Source organism: Leopardus geoffroyi, chromosome B3 (genome assembly GCF_018350155.1).
Source record: "Leopardus geoffroyi isolate Oge1 chromosome B3, O.geoffroyi_Oge1_pat1.0, whole genome shotgun sequence".
Lineage (NCBI taxonomy): Eukaryota > Metazoa > Chordata > Mammalia > Carnivora > Felidae > Leopardus > Leopardus geoffroyi.
In genome coordinates this window covers 115,248,502-115,275,300 of record NC_059337.1, presented here as the reverse complement: position 1 = coordinate 115,275,300, position 26,799 = coordinate 115,248,502, and the positions used below count along the sequence as shown (strand labels likewise).

Sequence of the window (26,799 nt, the reverse complement as noted above, 5' to 3'; positions counted from 1 at the left end):
CCTGCGCCTGGCTCCACGCTGAATGTGGGGCCTGCTTAAGAATGTGTCCACCATATTTTTCCTAACCCAAGGTCAAATTTGTCCATGGAGCAGAAGTTTTGCTAATTCTTTATCCATAGGTATTTAAGAAGTGTGAGATGGCACACCTAGCTGGCTTTCATGCAGAAGCTAACACTTGAGCTGGGCCTCGAGGAACGGCTGAGCTTGGAAAGTAGGACAACAGGACAGAAGTGATAACAAGGTAGTAAAGCACTGTAACGTTTGAGGAACAGCAAGGAAGCCATGGCCGGGGTAGGTAAAGTGCGTATTTAGGTGAGCAGTGGTATAAAGGCCGGGAAAGCTAGTAGTGGAACCCCTTGAACATAAAGCTGCAGACTTTAACTCCGTAGGCTTTTGTGAATAATCTTTAAAGATTTTTAAGGCAAACCTGTCAAAGCTGCATTAGGAGGATTAAATCCACTGCTCTGTGTAGACTAGATTGGAGAACTGGAGACTATAATGTCCCAGAAGCCAAGTCAAGAGAATTTTTCAGTGAGACAGGTAAGATGAGGAATTATAAAAAGGCTTGGGTTTGGAATTCAGGAAATTTTTTCAGGAGTGTAACGCGAAGACAAAAACCATTTGCAGATAAAAAGTACAGGAAATGACGAAGCATAGGCAAGAAAGGCAAAGTCCACTGGAAACTTGAAAGAAGAAAGTGGTAATACGGAATGAGGAGTTGGAAGGACACATTTTTTTTTTAAATACAGGTAATTTGTTCATGTATATAAGTAGAGGAAGGATCTAAGATTTGAAAAATTTATCATAATACATCCATAATCGTAGGTCACAAGCACAATATCAAAAGGCTAACCATGAAAATAATGTAACGTTGTATGGCGATTATACTTGGAAAAAAAAACAGCCAAGCTCTAGGCTACACAGAAAGGCAAGTGAGGGATGGGCCAAGAGATGAGGGGCTGAGAGACTGAAATCATGAAGACATTTGGGAGAGAAGTTACAAGAGGCTAGATGATAGTATGAAGGGAATTTCAATGATATAAACTTGGAAGGGAATGATTTCTCGGTGATTCATTTTCCTGTCTCCATTACTTAGTTCTACCTGGAAGCCTGATCTAAGAAAGATATTTGCCCTTTGAAGACAATAGTAGTCCTTTTCAGCTACATTTAGAGATCCCGTGTCAACTTACCTGGCACACTCTTTTTTTACAATCACATGCTTTAACTAGGTATTCGATTTGAGGCCTACTGTGCAGAGCTTGGTTTAAAAGCCTCTTCTGTGCCAAAGGTAATTTTCTTTATGCTTTCCAAGAGAGTGGGGAGAAGGCTAATGAGGACTGATTAGATCACTTAACTGAGACAGGCCCTCTGTCCTTGTCAACAGATGTTTGAATTTAAAGTCTCTAGACTGGAAGAGAAATGGGATAGAGCATGATTTTTCCCTTGGAAGCCTGAGGGAGGAGGGGTTGCCATGGTAACGCTAACTCACTCACTTACTGGCGTTAGTTGTGGACTATCTACTCAGTTCCAGGACCCCCCCAGGCCTGGCCAATTACAGTGGCTCTCTAGTCTGAGAAAAAGAGTATGTTTGAGTCTTGCTCCAGGGTGAACAATTTGAAGAGCATCTAACAATGCTGGGGCCCTTCTTCCCAGTGGCCCTGGCCCTTCCAGAGACTGCTTTGTCCTTGACACTGACAGCGGGCCCAGATGTGTGTTGGAAGCATGGTTACCCACTTTCTTCCACCCACCATGCAACTCCGGGAAGGATTACCGTAATGCCCTTCCAGTTATTAAGCAAGTCCCAGTAGGAGGTTGCAGTTGTAGTGAGGGAGGGGGGTTAGCCTCATACTCCCTTCAGAGGAGTGTTAAAAAGGATTCAAAAGTACAGGTACCAAAAGGCCATTTGAGTGCATGTGCTCATTCGTATGAAGTCCCGACACAGCTCTTCGGGATCTCCAAAGGTGGGAAGTCTTCATACTCCAGTGATTGGGTGGCATCTCCGAGCCAGGTCCTCTCTGCCTCTGTTCAAGTACTTGGATGGAGAAATTATACTTTCCCTTCATGCAAAAGGCTAATGGTAACTACTTGCTAGAGTATTTGAATCCCGTGTGACCTGTTACGTGAACAGTGACCATCTCTAACATATCCCAGCAATCCCTGCAACTGAACAACCTAGATACTGGGATTGTATGGTTTGTATGAAGGATTCTGTGTCACCCTTTCAGTGGACCACCCAACAGTAAGTCGGTGTCGGTGCTCAACATGGAGCACGCTGTCCTGAGAGTCCGTGGATAGGGAAGGATCACTCATTCCCCCCAAGGACAGCCTCCTCACCACCACCACCCCCCCCCCGCCCCGGGCTCTGACAGCACCCCCCACCTGGCCACCTTCTGTATGGGCATCTCTCCCCACTTAGCCCAACTTCCCGCTCCATGCCACTCCCTCACGGGCCCTTCTGCTTCTCCATAAAGATGGTTTCACATGGTAAACATTTACGTGGCCATATGATAGAAACGCTACCCTAATAGCAGTTGTGCTGTTCATCGCATTTCCAGTGTTTATCTTACTCCTTAGGACAAATGTAAAGCTTTGTAACTGTTACTACAAAACCATTAAACTCCTAAGAATATTGTGCATGTATATATGTGTATATATGTGTGTGTATATATATATGTGTATACGTATATGTTACACTTTAATAAAGTTTATTCTAAAGACATATTTAATACTGTTATTAAAACAAACAACCAGGGGGGTGCCTGGGTGGCGCAGTCGGTTGAGCGTCCGACTTCAGCCAGGTCACGATCTCGCGGTCCGTGAGTTCGAGCCCCGCGTCGGGCTCTGGGCTGATGGCTCAGAGCCTGGAGCCTGTTTCCGATTCTGTGTCTCCCTCTCTCTCTGCCCCTCCCCCGTTCATGCTCTGTCTCTCTCTGTCTCAAAAATAAATAAACGTTGAAAAAAAAAAAAAATTTTAAAAAAAAACAAACAACCAGAAAGACGTCTAAGAAAAGTCATGTTACCATAATCATCCCTGTACCTCTCTAGAGGCCTGGGACTCCGTGACAGTCCAGCCCCCAGCTGATCAGACAAAGATTCTTCCAACACCTGCTGGCTCTCTAACGGGCTGTCCTGTAACACTGGGAAATATCAGAAGACCTGATAAAAATGCGAGGGGTTGCTGTTTTCTTTCCCTTCTCTATTAAGCCTTTTCAAGAAATGTTTTAAAATTACTAACGTTGCAGGGTGCCTTGACTGGCTCAGTCGGTGGAGCATGGGACTCTTGATCTCGGGTCATGAGTTCGAGCCCCCGTGTTGGATGTAGAGATTACTTTAAAAAAAATAAAATCTTTACAAACAAAAAATGAAATTACTGAAGTTGCCAAGCACATCAGTGGTGATCCAAGTGTGGGCGTAACCGTGTCTCACCTTGATCCCATGCCTTTTTCATTGTCTTGCATTTGACGTGTTGTTCCTGTTAGAAATCAGGGTTGAAAACAAAGGGCGTGTGGGAACCTCCCATCACCGGTGTAGATTCCATCAGCATTAAGGAATTATTATGAGGTTTTTTGGTTATCTTTTAGAGCCTGTACTGAACTATTGTCAGATAAAATGACATCGTATCTGTGATTTGTTTCAGAATAATCCAGTACGAGTAATGGAGATGAAACAAACGAGATTGGTCATACATTGGTAATTGTTGAAGCTGGGTGGTGGGTATTCATCTCCTTGCTTTTTTACATGCTTGAAATTTTCCACAGTGAAAAGTTAAAAAAAAAAAAAAAAAGATTGAGAGTGCAATGACAATCCTGTCTTGACGACTGCATAGCTATGGTGTTGGCAGCCAGTCTGGTCGTCTCTGGGCTGGCGACGAGCACCTGTCCCTTGTGCCTGTACCGCACCGTGCCTCGTGTTCTCTGCCCCATCCAGCCCGGAACCCTGCCCGGCTCCCACACATCATGAGCCCGGAAGAGGAAACACCACATTCTCAAGGCAGGACATATTTGGGTCACAAATGAAGCCTCGCTCTACAACCTGGCCACTCGGGCGGGAGGAACTTGCACGGAAACCGAGCTAGTGTGCTGTGTCAGGCTGGTATTCTGGGAGCCCGAGAGCAGCAGCGGATGTTTGGAGCCACTGAAGCTGCCTTTCTGACACATGCTAATGAGCTGCGTTCTGGGATGTAAACAGAGTCAGCACTTCAAACTGAATTCTGGTAGAATGTAACAACCTTTGCTTAACCATCTCCCTAGTCTGCTTCTGACCGGACACAGCGCGCCAGTCTGAAAGGAGGCATTCCCACCTCTGACAGCTTTACAACGACAGTTTTGAAAAAGCTGCCAACTCACGCCCAGCCTCAGTGTGGGTAATTGCACTTGACACGTCGTTCCTGTTAGAGGAAAGTAAATGTGTTTTCTGAATACCCAATTTCAAGCTTCTCGGCCCCTCTCCGTAATCTTCCTCAGTCTGGTTGGGAGGTGAGCTGTCATACAGGGGGACCATGTGCTAGGAGTCAGAAGGACTCATTAGGCTGACACTTGAGAGCTGATTTTGTCCTGCTAACTTCAGTCCCTTCCTAAGTGAGGACCACCAGTCGCCGAGGAGACTGTGATCATTGCCTGTTTGCAAAATTAGGTCTTTCTCTACAGAGTAAATATGCTTCGAGTGCGGGTAATTGTATCAGTTGGTTACGTGGTCAGAGCGAAGGAGGCCCACACATGAATGTCCCTCCTGTAGATGGGGTTAACTTTTCTGTTCCCTAAGAGCAGACACTCATCTTGAAAACACAGGCCAGTTCCAGAGGGAACTCGTCGCCCCTCCCCGCTGACCCCATCCAAAACAGCCCTTCCCATCTTAAACAGGGCTGCCAACCAGCCATTGCGCGGGCAGCAATAGAGGGGGTGTGGCTTATTGGGTCATATGTCAAACTGCAGGAGAAGCCAGAACACAGATGAACCTCCGGGTCAAACAAAACCAGAAACATGGGCAGTCAGGAATGCCTACCAGTTCTGGTCTCTGTCCCCCTTTATGTGTCAGCTCCGTTTGTCCCAAAGATCAGCTTCTTCCACTTAGTGGGCAACACGGCTGTCTGCAGAGTCTTTAAACCAGTTTAGACTCATCTCTCTGGCTCTTTTTTTTTTTAAATTTTTAAAGCTTATTTATTTGAGAGAGAGAAAAGAGTGAGTATAGCATACACAAGTGAAAGAAGGGCAGAGAGAGGGAAAGAGAATCCCAAGCAGGCTCCACACTGCCAACACAGAGCCCTACGTGGGGCTCGAACTTACAAACTGCGAGATCAAGAGTCAACGCCTAACCGACTGAGCCACCCACGCACCCCATAACCAGTAGTTTTTTAATGGTTATCGTGTGCCAGACCTAATGGCAAGTTCCAGGACAAAGCAGACATGTTTCTACCCAGAACCCTGACTCAGAGCCAGCTTCATAGGCATACAACCTATGCACTTAAAAGTTGTACAGGGCCCAGGGCTTTGAGGGACCCACTCTGCCGCCGTCATTTTTGAAATTCTTAATAATTTATGAATTAGGTGACCCATATATTCATTTTACACTGAGCCCTGCAAATTACGTAGCCAGCCCTACCCTGGCGATAACTCCAGAAAGCTCCCCAGCTCTCTCAGAGCTGAAAACAGTTCAAGGACAAGCCAGTAACCCCTGCACACCGTCAATAATTTTAACAGGACTGTCTAATATATTTAAAGAGATGTAAAGAGTAAGTGATTTACAGAGATAGTTCGTTTAAGAATATAATTCTAGGAGGGGTGCTTCGGTGCCTCAGTGGGTTGAGCATCCGACTTCGGCTTAGGTCATGATCTCACAGCTGGTGAGTTTGAGCCCCGGGTCGGGCTCTGTGCTGATGGCTCGGAGCCTGGAGCCTGCTTCGGATTCTGTGTCTCCCTCTCTCTCTGCCCCATCCCTGCTTGTGCTCGCTCTCACTCTCTCAAAAATAAATAAACATAAAAAAAAAGAAAAAGAACATAATTCTAGGAGCCAGACATCTTGTGAGTCCAGGCCCTGCCATTGGGATCCTGAGCAACTCATAACATTTCCTGACCTTGATTCCCTTGTTATAAATGGAGATGATAATAGTGACCAACCCCCAGAGTTGGCTTGAGGATTAAAATACTTAAAACCCTTAGGTCAAGTTTTGAGCATCCTGAAAGCGGGTCCAATTGCTCAACCACCTGTTCCCTTCTTCGTGCTCCCTTCCTTTGGCTCCCTCCACTCTCCCTCCACACTCCTGGGGTGGAAGATCTGGGTCAATGTGAGTGGCTCTAAGTGAGGAGAATATTGAGGAGAAAAACCAAGGAATTATGGCCTTCAGGGAAGCAATAACATCTTACCTAAAAATTTTTTGAGCAAAGACTTTGTTGATGTTAGCAATTTGTATGCAAATAAAGACTCCTGCATCCTGAGCCAAGACCTAGCCCTGGACAAACGCTGCAAGATAGGCCACAGCTTAGTACACAGAGAAGCCTTCGTCCTTTCTCCCTGCTGCCAGTTTAAACTAAAACTTCAGATCATCCCAAAGCTGTAGTTGTCGCTGCCTTAGCCTTGGACACATTCATTAGTATGTAAGGCAGTTTTCTCACCAGGCAGGTGCCTCTCCCTCTGTATTTGCTGCATCATCTCTGCTGTCTCCCCTTGTTCTCACATGCATTGTTTAATCAGGCACTGATTTGGCATTAACTTGCAAATGCTGGGTCTCCTGGGCCTAATGAAACGGAATTTTCCCTGGTCAGACCTCATCTGATTTCTTAAAAACCCAAATCAACAGCCAGGTTAGAAGAGAAAGCTGAGGGACACCTGGGTGGTTCAGTCAGTTAAGCGCCCGACTCTTGATTTCTGCTCAGGTCGTGATCTCATGGTTTGTGGGTTCAAGCCCCACGTGGGGTGCTGTGCTGACAGTGTGCAGTCTGCTTGGGTTTCTCTCTCTTCCTCTGCCCCGCTCCCCGGCTCATGTTCTCTCTCTCTCTCTCTCAAAATAAATAAACATTAAAAAAGAAAAGAAAGCTGAGAACCCTGTGTTCCAAGACCAGACATTCTCAGAACTGAGGGAGAATAGCAGTTTTTTATACTCCTTTATTCCCTTGACACACATCTTTGTGTATGTGCCAGGCATTGTCCGAGGTGCTGTGGACGTGTCTTTTTCTTCATGCAGTTTGCAATCTAGTGGGAGCATAGAAAAGTACAGGCAGCTCCAATACAACCCTGATTCACAGTAGAAGGGGAAAGAATGGGCACTCGGGGAACCCCTAGGACTAGGGATGGAGGTGGAGAATCTCAGGGATGCTCTCGGGCATTCTTGCCCATAAATTACATCCATTCGTCCATCTCTCAGCTCCATGCCTGCCAGTCTCCTCTGTCCACAAAGTTAATGAGCCTAACATGTATCTATCTTGAACACATGCCCCCCTTGGGAGTCCTGGGGACCCTGAGCTAGCGCTGGGGCTAAGGTTGGAGTCAAGGCCTTCCCAGGGAGACTCAGTTGCCCCACACAGAGCTCCATTCATTCATTCATTCACTCACTCATTCATTCACTCACAAACACTCTCGATCCCATTCCCTGTGTGAAGGTCTGATGGTCCAGCTGCGACAAGACAAACAGCCCCTCAAAGAGTTTGGGCCCTCCTCTGGCCAACCCCTCCACAAATAGCCCGTTCAGATTTTACAGCATCCCTAAGAAGTAGGTGGTATTATCCCCGCTTTGCCAGTGAGAGGACTGAGGTTTAGAGGGGTCAAGTAACTTGCCACATGTCGCCCAGGTACTAAGAGAAACAGCCAGGCTTCAGCTCTAGGTTTGGCTCCACAGCCCGTGCTCTTTGTGCCCTGCCAGGCAGAGTGAGGCCTGGGCCGAGAAGGGGCTGCCCAACCATGCCTTCCTCTGTGTCACTGATAAGTATCTCTGGGCCTTCTCAACGGTGTGGCTTGGGCATTGGCCCTCAGGCCTTCTGAGAGAGGCAAGGCCGCATTCTATGTGTCCTCCACAGACAGAGGCTCCCGGCCCAGGACAGTCATCTCCTCTGCTCCCTGGGGCAGACCCAGTGAGCCCTACTCCATATCAGGGGTGGGGTGGAGGGATGCAGATGAGAGAGGGACCCCAGACGGAGCTACGCTTCCTGCCTCAGCCTCCCTCCCGGCTCCCGTCCTGGCTTACCCCGGGAGTCTGAAGGTTTTCAAAGCCTTCTTGTAACATCAAGTCCCCTGCTGGATCTACTGCTGGAACCCCTGCTGGTTCTCAAAGGGAAAAGCAAGTGCCACCAAAAAAGTTTTCATAGGCTTTTTTCATCAGCAGGAACAAGGTGGGACCCTGGACGCCGCACCCCTTCTTTCCTAGGCAGCTTCCCACCCCCTTGGGTCCCCCTGACTGAGCTCTGATGGCTGGAGCATGTCCTTAGCATCTGGAAAATCCTCAGCCTGGGGGTCTAGTAGCTCTGGCCTGCCCCAGGGGCAGAGACAGTCTCCCCGTTTCCAGGCTGCTGCACATGCTTTCCCATCCACAAGGCACATTTTCTCATCTGATCTTTCCCTATGTCACTCCCATTTCTCAGAAGAGGACACTGAGGCTCAGGAAGCCTAAGTGGCTTGCCAGAGGTCACCCAGTACAGAATGGTTGGGCCAGGGCTGGAGCAAGGCTCTAACTGCAAGGCTAGAGCTCTCCTCCTCCACCCCTGCTGGCACACAGTAAACCAGCCCCCAAATAACTGGCATGGACACATTTGGTTATGATACATTTAAAATAAGCCCAGCCGCTTGATGAGCACGCAAAGACCCAGGCTTCTGGTTCACACTGAGAGTGAACCCCTGGGCTCCACGAAGCATCCTCAAATCCCCGCCGTAGGTGGACAAAGCCAGAGCGGCAGGTCTGCAGAAGATTCCACCCGAACAAGCACAAGGCGAGCTGTCGAGGAAAAATAATGCCTTTGGAAAACACTAGCCCTGGCCGGCATTCAGGGAGAAAGCAGACCACACAACAAAGCAGCCCTCTGCCTGTGGGGCCAGATCGTTCGGAGGGTCTCACCCTCCTGAGCTCTGGAGAAGACAGCTGGCACCAGGCAGAGCCATCGGCAAGTGCTTCTGTCACCGTGATGTGGACTGTCGTGTTCTCCGGTCTACTGAGTCCCGGTGCTCCCCATTTCCTGCCCCGTGGCTTGGGGCTCGTGGCCTCTCAGCCTTTTCTACATCTGTAGATGAGGAGTCAACCCCGGCCACCCCTCCCTCTCAGGCTTCTATGAATCAGCTATGAAGAGATGTTGGCTGGCGGGGGACAAGTTTGGGGCCCTGGACTGAGACTGAGAGCTTTGCATGGGGCCTCAGTTTCCTTATGTGCAAGATGGGGAAAGAACAATGCAAAAGTGTTGGCGTTGGGGGCGCCTGGGTGGCTGAGACTCTTGATTTGCGCTCGGGTCACGACCTCACAGTTTGTGAGATCGAGCCCCGTGTCGGGCTCTGCGCTGACAGCACAGAGCCTGCTTGGGATTCCCTGTCTCCCTCTCTCTCTGCCCCTCCCCCCATGTTCTCCTTCTCTCTCTCTCAACATAAATCGACATTATTTATTTGTGGTGTTGGTAGGAGGATATGAAGTCATATGTGAAGGGCGATAAAGGGCAGTGCAGAATATGGACCCTGGTTCAAACTTCATGATTTTCTTTTCTTTAAAAGAAATTGTTTTTTAGTGTTTATTTTTGAGAGAGAGAGAGACAGACAGACAGAGCATGAGCAGGGGAGGGGCAGAGACAGAGAGAGACAGGGAATCTCAAGTAGGCTCTGTGTTCTCAGCGCAGAGCCTGACACGGGGCTCGATCTCACAAACTGTGAGGTCATGACCCGAGCTGAAGTCGGCCGCCTAACTGGCTGAGCCGCCCAGGCCCTGCAGACTTTGTGATTTTACATCCTGGCTCTACCCCTAATAGCTGGGTGATCTTGGGCAAGCGTGTTAACCTCTCTGGGCCCCAGTTGCCTAGTCTGTAAATGGAGCGATAATGAAAACACCTACCTGACAGAGTTCCTGTGAGGATTCAAGAAGCTAAAATGTGCGAAGCTCGGTGACTGGCGACTAAGTGATAGGACTGGCTATGAATGTCATCGGTCAGATGATCCGTAGGAAGGACTTGGCCGCATAACTCATGGCGAAACGCAGGCCTGTCCCGCAGGCTGCGGGTGCAGTACTGATTCCTTGATTAATGGGTCTTCTAGGCTGAGAGCGTTTCTATAACCATGTCAGCCATCTGTGGCTGGTGTTGGGGAAGAAACTCATCAATCACATAGAGCGAGGTTGGCATGCGGCATCTGGCTCAGCAGCAAACCTTGGCTCAGTCTCATACCCACCCAGCCTCTGCCCCAGAGAGACCCGTCACAGCCCAGGGCTCTGCGGGAGGCAGCCTGCCTAGCAGAGAGAGCACGGCCCGCAGCCCAAGCATCGGCTCTCCGAGCCAACTGTGCCAGGCGGTGACTCATGCCCTCCAGTCAGGGGACCAGGACCCATCCCAGTCACCGAACCAGTGACTCTCAAACTTGAGTGAGCATCAGAACCCTCTGGGGGCCGGTTACACTCCGGGCAAGTGTGTGAGGGCAAGCGCTGAGCCCCGCTGCAGTAGGTTGAGTGGGGCCCGAGAGTTTGCATTTCTAGTAGGTTCCCAGACACATCTGGTCCGTGGGACCACACAACTTACACTTCTCTGGGACTGAGTTTAAACCTCGCTATGTGTCCTTGGGCAAGTTTCTTCTCCTGACTGAGCCACCCCTATCCCTCATCCATGAAGTGGGCAAACCAGAACCTACCTCACGAGAGGTGTTGGGGAACAATGAAAGAATGCACATTTGGCATCTCAAGCTCAGGGTCCCCGGGAAATGATCCATGTCAGCCCTCGGCATTACCAACGCCTTGCTGTTGAGGGCTTAGAGACAACGAAACATAAAAATGACAATTTGAAAATACAAGTAGGAAGGGTGGAGTTGTGAAGATATTGAGCTTTTAGGACAAGTGAGAGGAAAAATGAACAAATATGGACTGAGTGCTTTCCGTATGCAATGTCCTATTTCCTAAAAGTAGAAATGCCTTGTCACTAAAACAAAACAAAACAGAACAAGACAAAGCAAAGCAAAACAAAATAAAAAACAGCCCCGCTGGAATCTGTGAGCTCATTCATTGGGCAAGCCAGACTTTACTGTGATTCGGAGAGCCAGGCTCTGTGCTGCGGCTATGGGGAGCAGACACGGGTCCTGTTATCCAAGAGCCACAGCCCACGGCAAACAGGGGACAAAGAAGGACTAGAGAAGACAAGTCCTTATCACAGCACATGGAGGAAGGTGGCCAGCATGGCTGGAGAGGAACATTCAAGACATTGAAGAGACAGGTTGGAAAGGTGCCCTCAGACACATCGGTGACCCAGGGACGTTTGCTCGTGGAAGCGACATCTGCCTGGAAAAATGGGTAGCAGTGACCCATGGAGACAACAAGGTAGAGAGTGGAAGGAACAGCAAGCACAGTCAAGAGAGGGCAGAAAGAAACTTCCAGAAATGACATAGGTGAGTGTGGCTGGATCCCAGGGTGAAGGACACGGGGTGGGAGCTGCGGTTGGCCTGGTGGTCTGGTGCCTGGCAATGGACAGCCTTGACCATTGGTGGTTTGCAGGACTCTCTGAGCCCATTGTCTGTCCTCTGGGGTAGGTGCTCAGCACATCATCGTGGGCTCGGTCATGTTCACGGTGAATACGCCGCAGGTGTGAGAGACTGAATGATCCATGAGAGGCATCCCTGAAGAGCTCAGGCTCGTCCTGAGTCTCCCCTGCATGGCCTCTCCTCCCCGGGCCTCCAGTTCTCCTTCCTGCTTCAGAGGGCTGCAGACTTCAGGTGCATTTGTATCACCTAGGCCCCTGGGCACACACAGAAATTCGGAGTCCGCAGGTCTGGGTCAGAGCCCGGGAACCGACATGCTTACGAGGCACCTCGAGTGATTCCAGCAGGTGATCTGGGCCAAACTTTGAGCGACACTTATTTGAAAGGCAATCTGTTGAAAGACAGGCTTGGGTTTCAGGGGGTTTGGGTGGATCAGAGATAACCTGAACCGAGGAGGAAGGAGAAAACAAGTCTTTCTGGAACACCTCCTGGTCATTTGTGTTCATTCTTTCCAGATGAGAGTCATTAAAATTTTCAGGCCATCTATTTCCCCGCCCTTTCTTCTGCCCTCACCAAATAAAGGAAAGTGAGCCCTGGAGGAATGGCCAGTAGCTTAAGAAGCAAAGGGTTTGTCTGTTGGGGTTAAACCGCTGCCATAGCTTCCTTCTAAAATCCTTCTATGATTACGGGCTGGTCTGCATCACTACGATGCTGTGCGCACTGGGGTAACAAGTCTGGGCCACTCACCACTTCCTGCCGAGCTACGAGCCGGGCTGGTGTAGCTAGGGTCTGCCAGGCCTCGTCCAGCCCGTTGCCCAGCCGAGGCAGGCATGGTCCAGGGTGCATCGGGACTCCCTGGCCCGAAGGCCACAGCGAGAGGCCCCTCCTTGCTGCTCCCATAGTTCCCTGGGGCTTTTATGATGGCCTGTGTGGCCATGTCCCCTGCTAGAATATTTCTGGTTTTTTTTACGTTTGTGTCCCCACCCCTGGTAAAGTGCCTGGCATGTAGCAGGCACCCTGAAAGGCACTGCTTATTAGTAGTAGCACTCACACACATTTACTAAGCTTTTAGAAAGATGCTTTGCACTCGTGAGGTAGATCAGTCCTCGCAAAACCCCTCCAGTGCTATGAGTATCCCCAACTTCCACGTGAGGAAACTGAGGCTGAGAGATGAAGTAAGGGACTCAGGACCCCATGACCAGTACGTGGCAGAGCGGGGACAGACTGGCTGACAGGAGCCTGAGGCCCACACTCCTATTTTCTTTGTAGTATAGAGGGATTGAGTCCCACAACAGAGGGCTGTCCTCAGATGGCTTTGGAGGCTCCTTCCTGCTTGGTGACCACATAGCCCGGTTGCGGGCCCAGGAGAGGGTGGCCCCGGCCTGCCACACCTGAGGTCTTTGCTAAGTGCCCACCAGTGAAGACCTTTTAAGATGAGAAGCTGCCTGTCCCGCCCCCCACCTTCTGGAGGAAATGGACTCAACCACTATAGGGGACATACAGCAATACCAGGGACACTGGGGACATTGTCGGGAATGAAGTTGTGGGTATCATGACCTGTAGCTTTTCCTTTCCTGTTCCCTTGAACCCCATTTGGTGCTGGAAGATTCTCCACAGGCGTGGGGCTGCCGGACCCCTTGGAAGACAGGTATTGCCCACGTTGTTTCTCCCAACTGCAGATGGAGAGACCCCTCCTGAGGGACGCAGGACAGAGCCTCTATGAAAACTGAAGCCAAGGGGCGCCTGGGTGGCTCAGTCGGTTAAGCTTCTGACTTCAGCTCAGGTCATGATCTCACAGTTTGGGAGTTCAAGCCCCGCATTGGGCTCTGTGCTGACAGCTCAGAGCCTGGAGCCTGCTTCAGATTCTGTGTCTCCCTCTCTCTGCCCCTCCCCTGCTTGTGCTCTCTCTCTCAAAAATAAACATTAAAAAAAAGAAAGAAAAGAAAAGAAGAGAAAACTGAAGCCAAGTCACAGAGGCTCGGGGATGGAGGAATCCCTCCTTGCTGAACAAATGGGAGGCTGGCCTCACAGCCATGTCCCTCCTGCCCTCCCCACTTGTGTGCTCTTCGAGACTCTTCTGCTGGGTTCTGTAAGGTCCGTTGTTGCTAAGGGCCAACCTGAGAGCTTTTGCTCACCCCTCCAAGAGCGGGCTAAAGGCTACCAGTCTTACTTTCCAGAAAAAAAAAAAAAAAAAAAGGGTCAGAGAAACTGGGCCTCCAGAGAGGTAGGTTTGGAGGAGGGCAAGAAAGCACGACTCAGGAGAAGCAGCACCGGAGCCCTTTGAGGCTGGGAAGGAGAACAGACGGAAGGTGGAAAGTTGGCCCAGCCTGGCCAGGAGAGAGTCCGGAGAAGGCAGTGGGCAGTGGGATGCGCTCCTTGAGAGGACGAACAGAGAGAGAGAGAGAGAGAGAGAGATTTCTGCAGTGAATTGTGCCCTGCGCCCAGTTAGCCCAAGCTGGGCTCTGCAGCCACACTCACCAGCCAGGGCTTTGCTCCGGGCCCGTCGGGCATGGCGGTCCGCAGTTCTGGGGGGCCCCGGACGAGCAGCCCCGAGGTGAAGTGGGGGTGGGAGCAGAAACGGCTGTGTCGGCACAGGTTTAGTTGCACGCTGGCCTGCCCACCACAGTTTATCTATTCACTGAAGCAGCGTTTCTTTTTACCTGGGTAGGTTCGACTTCTGTGATCAGAAGCAGTGGGGGCTTTCTATTGTTTCCATGGAAACATTAGGCCGAGCATCTGCCATCGGATCAACAAGGCTAGGCTGATAGGGCTCTTTCTGGAATTCTTTTGCTGTGCCTACCTCGGGAGATGTCCCGCCTGCACTTTACCACTGCCTTCTTATGTGGTAGGGGTGGAGAAGAGCAGCTCTGAGGGGCTGGGGCTATCACCCAGGGAAGGAGAGCAGGTTGGTAAAAGGCAAGAATTTGGAAAAAAAAAACCTTGGTTTCCACTCCAAAGCCCCACATAGGGCCCCAAGGAGGGTCCACGAGGTCACAGGAACCTGGCCTCTGGTGCCAGCCTGCTCCAGAAGCAGGGCCACCTGCCGGCTCCCCTGGAGCAGCCAGTCTGTCATCCAGGACTCCTTGGGGTACCAGGGGACACATAGGCCGAGAAGCAAGCTGTCAGGTGCAGGAGGGGGTTAGACCCCAGTGTGTTTCCTCTTGGCAGAATGGACGCCTCAACTTCCCCTCCATGAGGCAGAGGAGGGCAGCTCTGGCATCAGAAAGGAAGGCACCGGTGCACGTGTACGTGTGAGAAGTGGTTTTATTCCAGATGTGTGGTTCATAAAGACAAGGCCCTCGGGGACAGCTAGTGGCACATGCTTTGGTCAAGAGGAGGAAAAGCAAAACCAGAACAGGGCTGAGTCCCACAAAGGACGGCTGACAAGTGCAGCCTGACCACAGGGAAGGAACGGCTTCTCAGGGGCTTCCCTGAGCGGCAGTCCTCTTACATTCAACGAGGGAAGCCATGCCCCCCTCCCCAAAGGTTCGTGCTGCCTGTGGGGCGGACTCGCACGACAGAGATGGGGGTGGATGAAACATAGTGGCAGAGGACGGAAGATAGTGGCCCTGGGGGCCAAGGGCCCCTTGCTGGGGCACAGAAGCACTGCTTAAGAGGGCCCGGTGAGAGCCAGGAGGTGAGAGGAAGCCACTGAGAACCCCCCACCGTGGGGCTGCTGGCCGGAGGACAGCAAGGAAGAGGACACTAGCAGTTTAGGCACGCCAGGGAGGGAGAAGGGACACGGCAGCTCAGCTGGATGGTCGTGCCAATCCAGAGCAGAAGTTCAGATCCTTTGGGGATCGGGTACCTCTGTAAGAAGCTGGGGAAATCCACGGACCCTCTCCCCAGGAAAATGCATATATGCACACACATGCACTATTTGAGGGACAATTTCAGAGGATTCCTAGGCCCTCTGGAATCCATGAATTCTCTAGGGGGCCCAGGCTGATTTGCTTTGGGAGGGGGGATTCCCAGGGGTCCTTGTACCACTGCTCTTTGGCTGAAGATCACGCTGCCTGAGCCAGTGGGGTTGGGCAGGAGGAGATGGGGAATAGCAGAAGCCCTTCTGAGACTAGGCCATGGGCCCAGTGGCTGTGAGAAGGGGGCTGTCTACACGAACAGGAGCTGCCAGCCAGCCTCCTGGCCCACTGCGGGGACTGACCCTCTCAGGCCTCCCTCTTGCAGTGGGGAGGGGCGGGGATGAGGCTTAGGCTGCACGACTTACTCCCTAATGTCTTAGGGAACGTTTAGCTCCAGAAGGGAGGTCCTGCTCATCCCAGCCACCTCAATGCCATGATACAGTATTTACAGAGGCAAAGGCTTTTGAGAAGGCAGGAGTCAAAAGGTCTGAATAAGGATGGGGCTGCTCAGCGGTGCGGGGCGGCCGCCTGTCCCTACAGGGTCATCACCATGGACCCAGGCAGAGGGGACAGGGCATCAGCTGGTCTTAAGGTCCAAGAAAGAGGTCTTGGCCTGGCGCACAGCCAACCAGAAGTGGGATCTGTTTAATAAACTGTGTCCCAAGGCTGCCCCTGAACAGCCCCCTGCAGCCTCTTGTGCAGAGCGTGAAGACCAGAGTGCAGGGCACAGCGCCCGGGGACTGGTACAGCATGGGAGGAAGGATGGGCTGTCGGGAGGAGAGTCACTCTTTTGGTGCTTCGCTGCTTTTCCATCCATGTCCTTCTGCAAATGACCCATCATCCTCTGCTCCAGATCCCATCCCTCCCGCACTCAACCCAGCACCTGCCTGGGACAGGCCACTGAGCTTCTCACCTCCTCCCTGTTCTCTCCCTGCCTTCAGGCTGCCCCCTCCCCGCCCTCCCCATCCACGCCGCCCACATTCACCTCTCACGCTGACCCCACAGGCGGGCCCTGTGACCCAGCAGGGGCCCTGCGTGGGCTTCTGTCCTTGTTCTCCCCAGCCAACAGGCGAGGGCCCCCAAAACACGGTCCGGAACCCCAGGAGGGCGAAGGGAGGGAACAGAGGGCCAGGGGGCCTGCCCAGTCTCTGCCCAGCAGCAGTCCTGCATCCTGACCGTCTCCTCTTCCGGGGCGAGGCCGGGACGGCAGCCAGGGCGTCGGGGCCTGCTCCCCCGTGGCCCCCCCGGAACAAGCTTTGGAGAAACGTGTGTCGTGGCAGGGGGTGTTTGCTGATGATTCCGGCAGAAATGCGAGGAGATGGGAACGGCCTGCTTTACACTCCCCCACCCTAACCCGCTTCCAGTCCCAAAGTCTCATGCAAAAGGTACAGGAGGCCCCAGGCTACCGTCATGTGTGGGGCAACAGCTGCCACTGCTGGGCCGGGGCGTCGGCCTGGCACTTGCTGGTCACAAGCTGGGCGGGCTTGGCCTCCAGGCAGAGGCCGCTGACCGAGTGCTGGATGAAAGAGGCTTTTCTCCTCCATCTCTGGGGGGGGGGGGGAAGGAGGATGACGAAAACACAATGATTAAAAATAACAATGCTCAGAAGTCCATTTCCCATGTATGTAAGTGGCCTGAATATACCTAGGACACACCCTCCTCATTTGAAGCGGACTGTCCCCTACCCAAGAGCTCCCTGACCTCGCACGCCTCCTTAACCCCCTCCCCTTCTGATGCACTCTTGCCTCATTCAGCAGTCTAGATCAGAGGCCCACAGGCTGAATGAATCAAACCCAGGGATGTATTTTGTTTGGCCTGCATAGTGTTTAAGCTTTGGCTTGGTCGTCACATGAAACTCTGTGTTTCCAGCTTCCCTTTAGACGTGGGCCCAGTTTCTCATGTGGCATCAGGCGGTTGAGGCTGAGCGGCTGCCCCCTGCTGCAGCTGGGACTCTTGCTGTCCACTGACCAAGGTCCTGCCCGGTCCCTACGTTCTCCTGCAGCACAGCCTGCCCCTCCCTGTTGGCGTTTGAGTCCGTGGGGCCTGGCCTGGTGCATCTTTTGCTTCTTCAAACAAGATTTCTTCTCCCTGCGGCTCTAAGCGTCTGACCTGGCCTGTAACTGTGCGGTGGGTGATCGACACCCTTGAGTGGGAACCGGCCGCCATCTCTGCAGTGATGACTCAGTGAGCCCAGCAGGATGGTAGGAGGCCTGGTGTCCCCATCCCAGTGCCCACCCTGTGCCTCCCTTTCCCCAGGCTTCACAAAGGGGAAAAGAGGTGTTCCTGTGGAACATCTGGAGGTGCCTGGGTGGAGGATGGTGTGTCCTTTGGAACAATCGGGAGAAGGGGAGAGAGGCTGGCCCAGGCTTTAAGGGGGTAGGGAATGCTCGCCCACACATGGAGCCCCCAGGGCTCTGAAGGGTGAGGTCACACACTCAGCTGGAGTGCCAGCAGAAGGCCTGAGCCGTACCCAGCTACAGGGCCGGATCTAGGGCTGCAGGGGCTGAGGTGGGCAGAGAAGGGAACTGACTTGGGAGGTGGACTGGGTGGGGTGGGGAGAAGTTGCGGGCTGCAGACTCACCTTCGGAATGTAGGCCTGTGGGGTGCCCACGCAGCCCCAGCAGTGAGGGGTCCCTGGCCTGAAAGTTGGGGCAGTGGGTAGGACAAGGCCTTGGTCCCTCTGGAATTCCCAGCATCAGTTGCTTTGTACCCCTCTAGTCCCTGACCTCCTGGAAGGGGCTGGCCACACTCGTCCCTACTGGGCAAAGGATATCCTTTGGCACAGGTAGGCACCTAGCACAGTGTTTACAAAGGATGAATGTGCGCATGAAGGAATGAATCATCCCATCACTGGAGGCGGTCCCCAAACTGCAGGATTCTCACTTCTTACCCATGCCGTCATCGGGCAGTTACAGGGCCTTTCCAACTCTCTTGGCCACTCAGCCCTGGACACTCTCCCATCTCTTCAGCCTCTGTTCTTACAGGTGCCTTGCAAGGCAGGCAGGGAGGAGACAGAGGCTCGGAGAGGTGAGGGGTGGTCGGGCTGGGGTCTGCCAATGCCATCATACTGGCTCCAATATACAGGGCCTCTTAGATACATGATGCCCAAGTGGCCTTGGAGGCCAAAAGGGGACCAAGGAGGGAGGCCTAGCTTTGAGAAGGCACCAGCAGTGGGAGACCTGCTCATCCTGTCCTCTTGGAGGACAGGCCCCAGTGGCCCAGGGCGCTGCTGGGGGCCTGGCAAGACTTGCAGGAGCAGAGTGAATGGGGCCAAGAGAAATTCCCACAAGCCCCTGGGGCTGGGTCAGCATGGAGGGGAAAAGATGCTTCAGCTCCAGAGAAATATTCAGCTGCCCTGGGAGCTACTTCCTAGCTCGGCCTCAGCAAGGAGGAATGGGAGTGGGCTCAAAGCCTGGTCTCAGAAAGGTCTGAGGCTCCCAGTGAAGGAGAGCCTGAGGGCCTCCCTCCCTGCAGGGCAGGGGCAGAGGGCAGGCAGCCTGAGGGGGCAGGACAAACTACATCTGCCAATCAGAAACTCCTCAGAAGTATCCCTCGGGCTCAGCAAGCAGATCATGGCACACAATTCACACGCGTGTGCATGCACACACACACATGCATGCACTCACATACACCCAGAGGCTGGAGGAGAGGATCTGGCTGCTTTTCCAGAATGGAATAGCAAATTGCCAGTCATCCCTAAAGAAAGAGCTGACCCAGGCAAACAGGAAAAAGGTGGGAGGAAGCCCTGCAGGCCAAGTCAGAGAGCTAGGCGCTCTCCTCATCCCTGCATTGTGCAGCTGGCTGGCCAGGGTCAGGCACAGAGAGGGAGAGGGGAGGCGGTTGGTGGGCAGAGGAAGGGCCGGAGCAGGCCGCCATCCTTTGTGTCCCATTCCTCGGGCAGAGGGGAACCCTCCCAGCCAGGAAGGGAGCCGGCTGACTGTCACTGGCTGCTGTGTATTCTGAGCAAGTGATGTCATCTCTCTGAACATCGGTTTCTTCCTCAACAGGTGGGCCTGGCCTGTCTCCCAGGATTAATGGAAACAGGGTGGGTGAGTGTTTGACAAATGGAAAAAACAGTGCTCCTGTGAGCCTGTCATGCCTGGAAATCAGTGTATCTGGATCTCAGTTTCCCAACAGCCACGATCAAGAAATATTTACTGAAGGGCACCTGGGTGACTCAGTTGGTTGAGTGTCTGACTCTTGATTTCGGCTCAGGTCATGATCTCGCTGTCATGAGATAGAGCCCAGCATGGGGCTCCATGCCGACAGCCCAGAGTCTGCTTGGGATCCTCACTCCCTCTCTCTCTGCCCCTCCCCTGCTTGTACTCTCTTTTTCTCTGAAGAAGAAGAAGAAGAAGAAGAAGAAGAAGAAGAAGAAGAAGAAGAAAAAAAGAGAAGAAAAGAAAGGAAAAGAAAAGAAAAGACAGGAAAGGAAGTAGTTATCGAGCATCTACTGTGTTTTGGGTTAAGACTGTGGGCTTAGGGGTCACACTGACTGGGTTTGAATCCTGGCTCCACCCCTTCCCAGCTGTGTTTCATCTGACGCATGTCCCTTAAATTCAGTGAGCCTCAGTGTAACTCACCTGTAAGATGTGGATAGTACTAGGGCCCAAGTCCCTGGGCTGCATGAGGATTAGATGAGATAATCTGTAAAACTCCTAGCATGGGCTCTTGGTAAAAGCCAACACGAGTTTGACTGTGGTGCTTGTCAGGGGCTAGGGATAGTGTTGTAGGGACACAAGACAGACAGTCCCTGCCCTCGTGGAGCTCACAGGCTGGCAGGATTGACATTTAACAGACATTTACTTGAAGAAGTGTTTCCCGGTGAGTGAAACAAGAGATTTGACCTAGATATTGACTTACAGTGACTCTTACTCTGGAGGGCTTACTTGAGTCTATCTGTTTCAACCCAGGGCTCCCCTGCTAGGAGCTGCCACCCCCTTGTGTGTCCCCTGGTGGCGAAGAGGCTTACCTGCCTGCCTTCTCTTGGGTTGCACACCTGCAGAACGACCAGGGACCCCGGGGTGATGGAGGTGGAGGTGGCAGTCAGGCACTTCCCTTGCTGCTGGATGAGATGGTCACTGAACAGCCACGCCTACAAGGCAGGGACATCAAAGGCCAAGTCAAAATGCTCAGTGATGGATGGATAGATGGGTAGATTGGTGATAAAACAAATATACTGTGTATTTTGGTAGAATTTTCTACAAATAATAGGAGTGCACGGTATTCACTGTATAATTCTTTCAACTTTTCTGTATGCTTAAAAAGTTTCATAATAAAGTATTAGGGGGAGCTTAGCTGGAATGGCCAGAATGGCAATCAAGGATGTACCAAAGGATGCTGGGGGGATAGGGAGAAAGACAGGACATGGGGCCAGGGCAGCCGGGGGGTTTCCATGACCTGCACTAGTCTTGACATAGGTGCACCCGCACTCGTAGGTGGCACATGCATGCACACACAGGAGTCCGGGATGCCCTGCTGCCCATCATACATGCTGGCCATGGCTGCGTCCCGGGGGAGAACTGGGTGCTGCTGGGTAGCATTTCTCCCTCAGCAAGGAGAAAGTGGGTGGTTCACAGAGGGCAACCGTGCAAAGTGTAGGAAAGGGGACGGGAATGTGGCAGAAGCAGAGCCAAGGAGCCGTGTGAGGGGATAACGTGCATGGTCCCCTGTGGAGGGAGCAAGCCGAGAGAAAATGAGAAGGAGCAGAGGGAAGCCCCACACCCCACTCCTGGATGACGACCATGGCTCCTTTCCCCGTCCTGATCTGGACCTCAGGGCCCTAAGCAGCTTACCTGCGGTGCTGGGGGGTTCTTGGCGGACCCTCTGCAGATCCCCATTCCAAGCAGGAAGTTCCCGGCTGAGTCTTGGCCCTGGGATTCTAAGCAATTAACCCCCTGCTTAATGATGCCAGGGAGCACTTCCTTCACTGGGACTCTGAGAGAAAAGTGAATGGTCAGGCTTGTCCTCTGCCCCCTCCAGGCTCGCTCATCCTTCAACCAGAGGGCAGCGCTTGGTCAGCTCCCCAGGCACCAAGGTCTGGCCTCAGTCTCACGGGAAGGGGCCCTGGGGAGCAGCCCTCGCCAGCAGGGGCAGGAGGGCAGGGGACAGGGAAAGAGCAGGGATGCCGCTGGGAAGATTGAACCTCGCCCACTGGGTCTGAGCAGCTCTGGGAGCCCCAGGGGCCGCCCCAGAGGCCAGGCCTTGGGAGGACCCTCGGGAGAGAGCTCAGATCAGAAACCCAGGGCTCCCCAGTCCAGAAAGAAGAAAGTTTGGGGAGAAGCTAGGGTCTAAATGTAGACTCAAAAGGCAATCTCAAAATGACAGGGAAGAAATCACTTTGGAGAGGCAAATTTAACACCCACAAATATAGAAATGCATTCGATCTCACTAACGATCAAGGAAATACATATTAGAGAGTTACCAGTATTTGTTTACCATATATATGTGCATAAAATATAATGTGTGATAAATATGTATTATTTCAACATATCGATTTATATAAAACGTATTATATACCCACAATTATACCAACACTAATCAATATCAATCCCCAGTGTTGGCAATTGCTGCGGGATTGGATCTCCTCACACCCTGTGGGCGAGAGCATAAATTAGCCCAATGGTTCTGCAGGGCAATGCGGCATGATGTACCAAAAGCCTTAAAAATGTGCACACACAGATAAAGGGGGTGGAGAGGTATGAACTACCAGTTGTAAAGTAAGTCAGAGAGAAGAAAAGTACAGCATATAGAGAATATAGTCAATAATACAATAATACTGTAATAACGTTGTATGGTGGCCGGTGTGCACACTCATGGGGAGCACAGCATAATGTACACAGAATTATCGACTCACTGTGTTGTACACCTGAAATGAATACAACACTGTATGCCACCTGTACTCCAATAATAAAAAACACCCCCAAAATAATGTGCATACCTTTGATCTAACGATCCCAATCCTCATCCTGGGAATTTATTACACTGCCGCAATAATTACGGATGTTTGCAGAGATTAAATTTAAAAGACATCCATCTCTGAGTGATTGCTTATACTGAAAACATAGATATCCCCCAGTAGGGACGGGCTAAATAAATTCTGATTCATCTGTAGTAATGAAAACCCGGTAGCCATTAAAAATGACTGAATGAGTATCTGATAACATGGAAAAATGTTTATAACGTACTGTTAAGTAAAACAGGCATAGTTCAAAATATTGTATTATTGAAATATTGCTATGCCCAGGAAAATATGCTTATACACACATTATAAACACACACACACACACACACACACACACACACACACAAATGACACATCGTCTTACTCTGTGGATAATAAACCCAAGGAGACTGCTGGCCCCAGCTGATGCAGGCTTATATTCCTGGGTTCGGAATGTCATACCCTCTTGGATTGTGGCCCCAGAGGGTTAGGGGAACCAGGAAGGCTTAGAGTCTGGCCTAATCTTAACCACCTCTTGTTACTTCTGTCCGAAGAGAACCCGGGTGGGCAGCGGAGGGGGCATCATAACACTTCCGGCATTCTTTGTTGTGGACACTTGCAGGATCTCGACCAAACCAAGTCTCCCTTCCTCAGGGCTGGCCGGAAGCTCCCAGAACCCCCAACCGTGACTTACTCCCTCGGTGCATCAGGAAGACACCTTCGCTTTCTCTCGCACGCCCCTGGCAGGAGCATCCACCTCCTCGAGGCCCCTCTTGAGAGTTTGCATAATTCTAGACCACAGGTTGAAAACCACTGGCCCCCAAGCTGAATCTGGCCCCAAACATGTTCCATCTGAGCTGCATAGTATGGTTGTTGCTGTTAATTAGTTGGCAATATTAAAACCCTGAGGGTTACACAAAGAAATCTGAATCCAGCTTCTCTTGAGAAAATAGGAAGATCACGCCACACTGAGCTCGCCTTCCAGAGAGGTGCTAATTCACGGTGGTAGGTAGCAGCTGCCGCATGGCAGGGGGTGGGGTTGCATCCCAGTTTGCCACAGTCCCTACAACTCCCTAGTGTCTCATTGCTGCCCACCTGATTGATTTGCATCACCCATAGAATCAGTGTAGGATTTGAACTTGCAACCCCTGCCAGGTGCAAGGGCGTTGAGATGCAAAGACCCCACTGGAGCTGTGCTAAGGAATGGGACATGTGCAGGGCGATCCGCTTTCAGAGCTGAGGTGGGCACCACCGTGCATGGCAACGGCCCTGGCACAAAGGAGGAAACCGGGGGCACAGGCAACAATCTCCAAACCCGATGCGGCTCCTGTGTGTGTGTGTGTGTGCGTGTGTGTGGTAACAGCCCTGGAGCAGCTGGGATGGCCACCTTCACCATTCAGCACCCTTCCTGGGCTCCCTGGCCGAGCCAGGCTCAGCTACGTCAGCATCCGCTTCCCTCTCTGTGGGTCTCCTCCCAGCTGGGCTGCCATTAGCCCTTAAGATGCCCTTGCAGAAATAGCAAAAGGCGTCCCTTCCTCAAGACGTTTCCCTTCCATCTGTTAGAAAACTGTCATAATATACTGGTTTTGTTGGAAGACTTTTGACACCATCTGCCAGGAAGTGTTGTAATAAATGTACAATCTCTACTGTGTGACTGGCACCCTTGCAAACGCGGTGTGCACAGTTGTACAACTCTTCCTGACCATCCTAATAAGAGTCATAAATTAGCAATTGCTGAGGCCCGCTGCAGAGCTCGGATCCGAGAGGGGACAGGCATGGCTGTGCTGGGATTACAGGCGGGTCTAGGAAAGCACAGGCCGCCGTCCTCGGCCTCCTCGGTCTCCTCGGTCTCCCCACTGACCATCTGCAAGTGTGGCCCAACCACGAGGGTCCCCTGCTTGGAGGAACGTTGGTATCCCTGGGCGTACACATGGCCTTCCAAACCAACCCGAGGCGCTCCTGGCCCCTCAGCCTGAGAACTGAGGCAGGACGCGAACAGCGGACCGAGGATGAGTAACCTGGATAGGAAGGAGGCGCGCAGTTTCTATCTGACCAATGAAACTACTTTTTAAAACGTCCCCGCAGTGCCAGAACAAACAGATGACTCATGCTCCTCATTTAACATGGCTGGTTTCAGCCTCTCTCCTGTCTTGTGATGGATCCAGCTTTCTGAGTGTTAGAAAATCCTTCTTCCTCCTGCTCCTCCGGGGATGACATGGGAGAATGTGTGTGGGGACCAGGCGTGGAGAGGAAAGGCACGTTCCGGCTCCTCCCCGATGCATCCCATGGGCTTCCCAGCTCCTGGCCGTGGCTCCAGCCCAGTGTTGTCTGAACCCTGACAGGAGGTAAAGGGACGACTGTGCTTTTTCCCTCAGAAATGATACGTCTGGATGAAACTTTCCCCTTAAGAGTGGCCACTGGAAAAAGCGGTTCATTTATTATACCTTTATAAATTAATGTTCTTCCCTTCACAGCCATCGTCGGGAGAGCTGGGTTTTCTAGGCCGCCGACCCTTTGCAAGGATGCTGCTGTTGCTCAAATTGTTTTTGAAATTCTTTTAAATCTGCTCCCAGAATCAGTTCATTCTTTTTTTAACATTTTTTAATATTTATTTTTGAGAGAGATAGACAGAGTGTGAGCTTGGGGCGGGGGGAGTGGGGGTGGTGAGCAGAGAGAGAGAGGGAGACACAGAATCTGAAGCAGGGTCCAGGCTCTGAGCTGTCAGCACAGAGCCCGACATGGGGCTCGAACTCATAAACCTCGAGATCATGACTGGAGCCAAAGTCGGACCTTAACCGACTGAGCCACCCAGGCGCCCCAGAATCAGTTCATTCTTGACACTTGATTCAGTCCTTGTCATGCTCTGTGTGGGACCCAGGATCCATTATCTGGGGTAATCGCCTTATTCACTGGACTTGGCGACACCTAATACAGCTGTTTTCCAAAAATCAAATCTGCACTCAAAGAACAACAACTTGCCTTTTTCAAGGACATGCAGGCTCTGAGGGGTGGAGTGTTCTGGAAAGCGAAGCAGCATCCTTGGGAGAAAGCTGGCAGTTAATGAAATAACCCGTTCCCTAAGGTGACAGTTATATAGAAGGGAGAATGCTAATTTCCAAGTTATTACTATTGAGGCTTATTAACCATGCAATTTATTCAGTTAAAAATATTTATCGAGCTGAGCGTCAGTTTTGTGACAGACACTGTCCTAGGGGCTACAGCTAAAGCAGTGAACAAGCAGATGCACACCTCTACCCTCACGGAGCTTACTGTCACATGTGGGGAGGTGACAAAATTAACCAGCCACACAGGCGCTGGATGGTGATGAGGGTGAACTAGGCAGGGGATGCTGGGGGGAGGGGCGGTCTGCAAACAGAGACTGTTCGGGGAGGTGTCCCTCAGAAGGGGACATTGGAGTCAAGACCTGAAGGAGGTGAGGACATGAGCCATGTGGATGCAGTTAAGCTGCTGAAAAGGATTTTGCAACCAGAAAAAAGGAATCCTCACTGCCCCACCCCTGCCTTACAGCTTCACCCACAGTCCGGGAGCTCAGCTCATGCACACACACACACACATGCACACACACACACACACACACACACACACACACACACTCAGATGCCCTAGGGCTCGAGCGGGCACGCCATTTGCATTCTGCCTCGAGTCTATCAGAGCAAACATTTGCCAGTGTTTTGTCAGTCTTTATGGTTATAGTCTTAATGGACGCATAGTATTTGTTTAGATCCAGGAATTGGGATTCAGTAAACCAATCCCCTATTATTAGCTGTCTCTTGATTTTTCACAGCAGCAGAGAAGCCTACAACCGAACATCTGCTTGTCAATAGTTTTTTTTGTTTATTTTGTTTTTGCTTTGGTTGTTCTTATTTCCTTAGGATATACTCCCAGAAGGGAGGGAACAGAGTCGAAGGGGATGAATCTTTATTTCTGTGGCTTTTGCTATGTAATGCAGAGTTGTTTTCCTATGGGGACAAAGCCCATCTCTGGCGCTATGACCCAGTCTGTTAAAAGTTTGGTTCCTACCACATCTCACTTTTAACTCCCAGCGGTGTCCTTCCTATTCCCCCAGAGCCTTCGTGTGAAGATACACACTGACAGCTAGAAAGAGCCAGACTGCCCGCGATGAGGAGATCTCAGGGTGTGGGTCCCCCAAGCTAGCTGCTGACCCCACCCAGGCTGGGTGTACCAGCTGAGGGCTACACTCACGTGAGCTCTGGGTAGACGTTATCCAGGTACCAGCGGAAGGACTTACAGTTCATCTTCTTCCTCTGCTCGATCCGTGTGGCTACACTGAAACAGTAAGAAAGGCTCAGGCTTTGGCAAGGGGGCCCAGGGAGGAAGCCC

The 26,799-nt window shown here is 51.7% G+C and overlaps 1 protein-coding gene across 2 annotated transcripts in view; it reads right to left on the bottom strand.

The window, feature by feature from the left end:
- Nucleotides 1-14,880: 14,880 nt before the first annotated feature.
- GALNT16 (polypeptide N-acetylgalactosaminyltransferase 16) overlaps nt 14,881-26,799 on the bottom strand; it is a 93,333-nt gene continuing 81,414 nt past the window's right edge. The window contains exons 12-15 of one of the 2 annotated variants that reach the window (XM_045448114.1): nt 26,662-26,745; nt 21,290-21,431; nt 20,467-20,589; nt 14,881-17,040 (exon numbers count right to left, since the gene is read on the bottom strand). In XM_045448114.1, the coding sequence (XP_045304070.1) occupies nt 16,903-17,040; nt 20,467-20,589; nt 21,290-21,431; nt 26,662-26,745 (487 nt within the window). In that variant the 3' untranslated portion in view covers nt 14,881-16,902. Of the gene's footprint in view, nt 17,041-20,466; nt 20,590-21,289; nt 21,432-25,232; nt 25,515-26,661; nt 26,746-26,799 lie in introns of those variants that run through there. The other variant, XM_045448115.1, reaches the window with a different exon arrangement.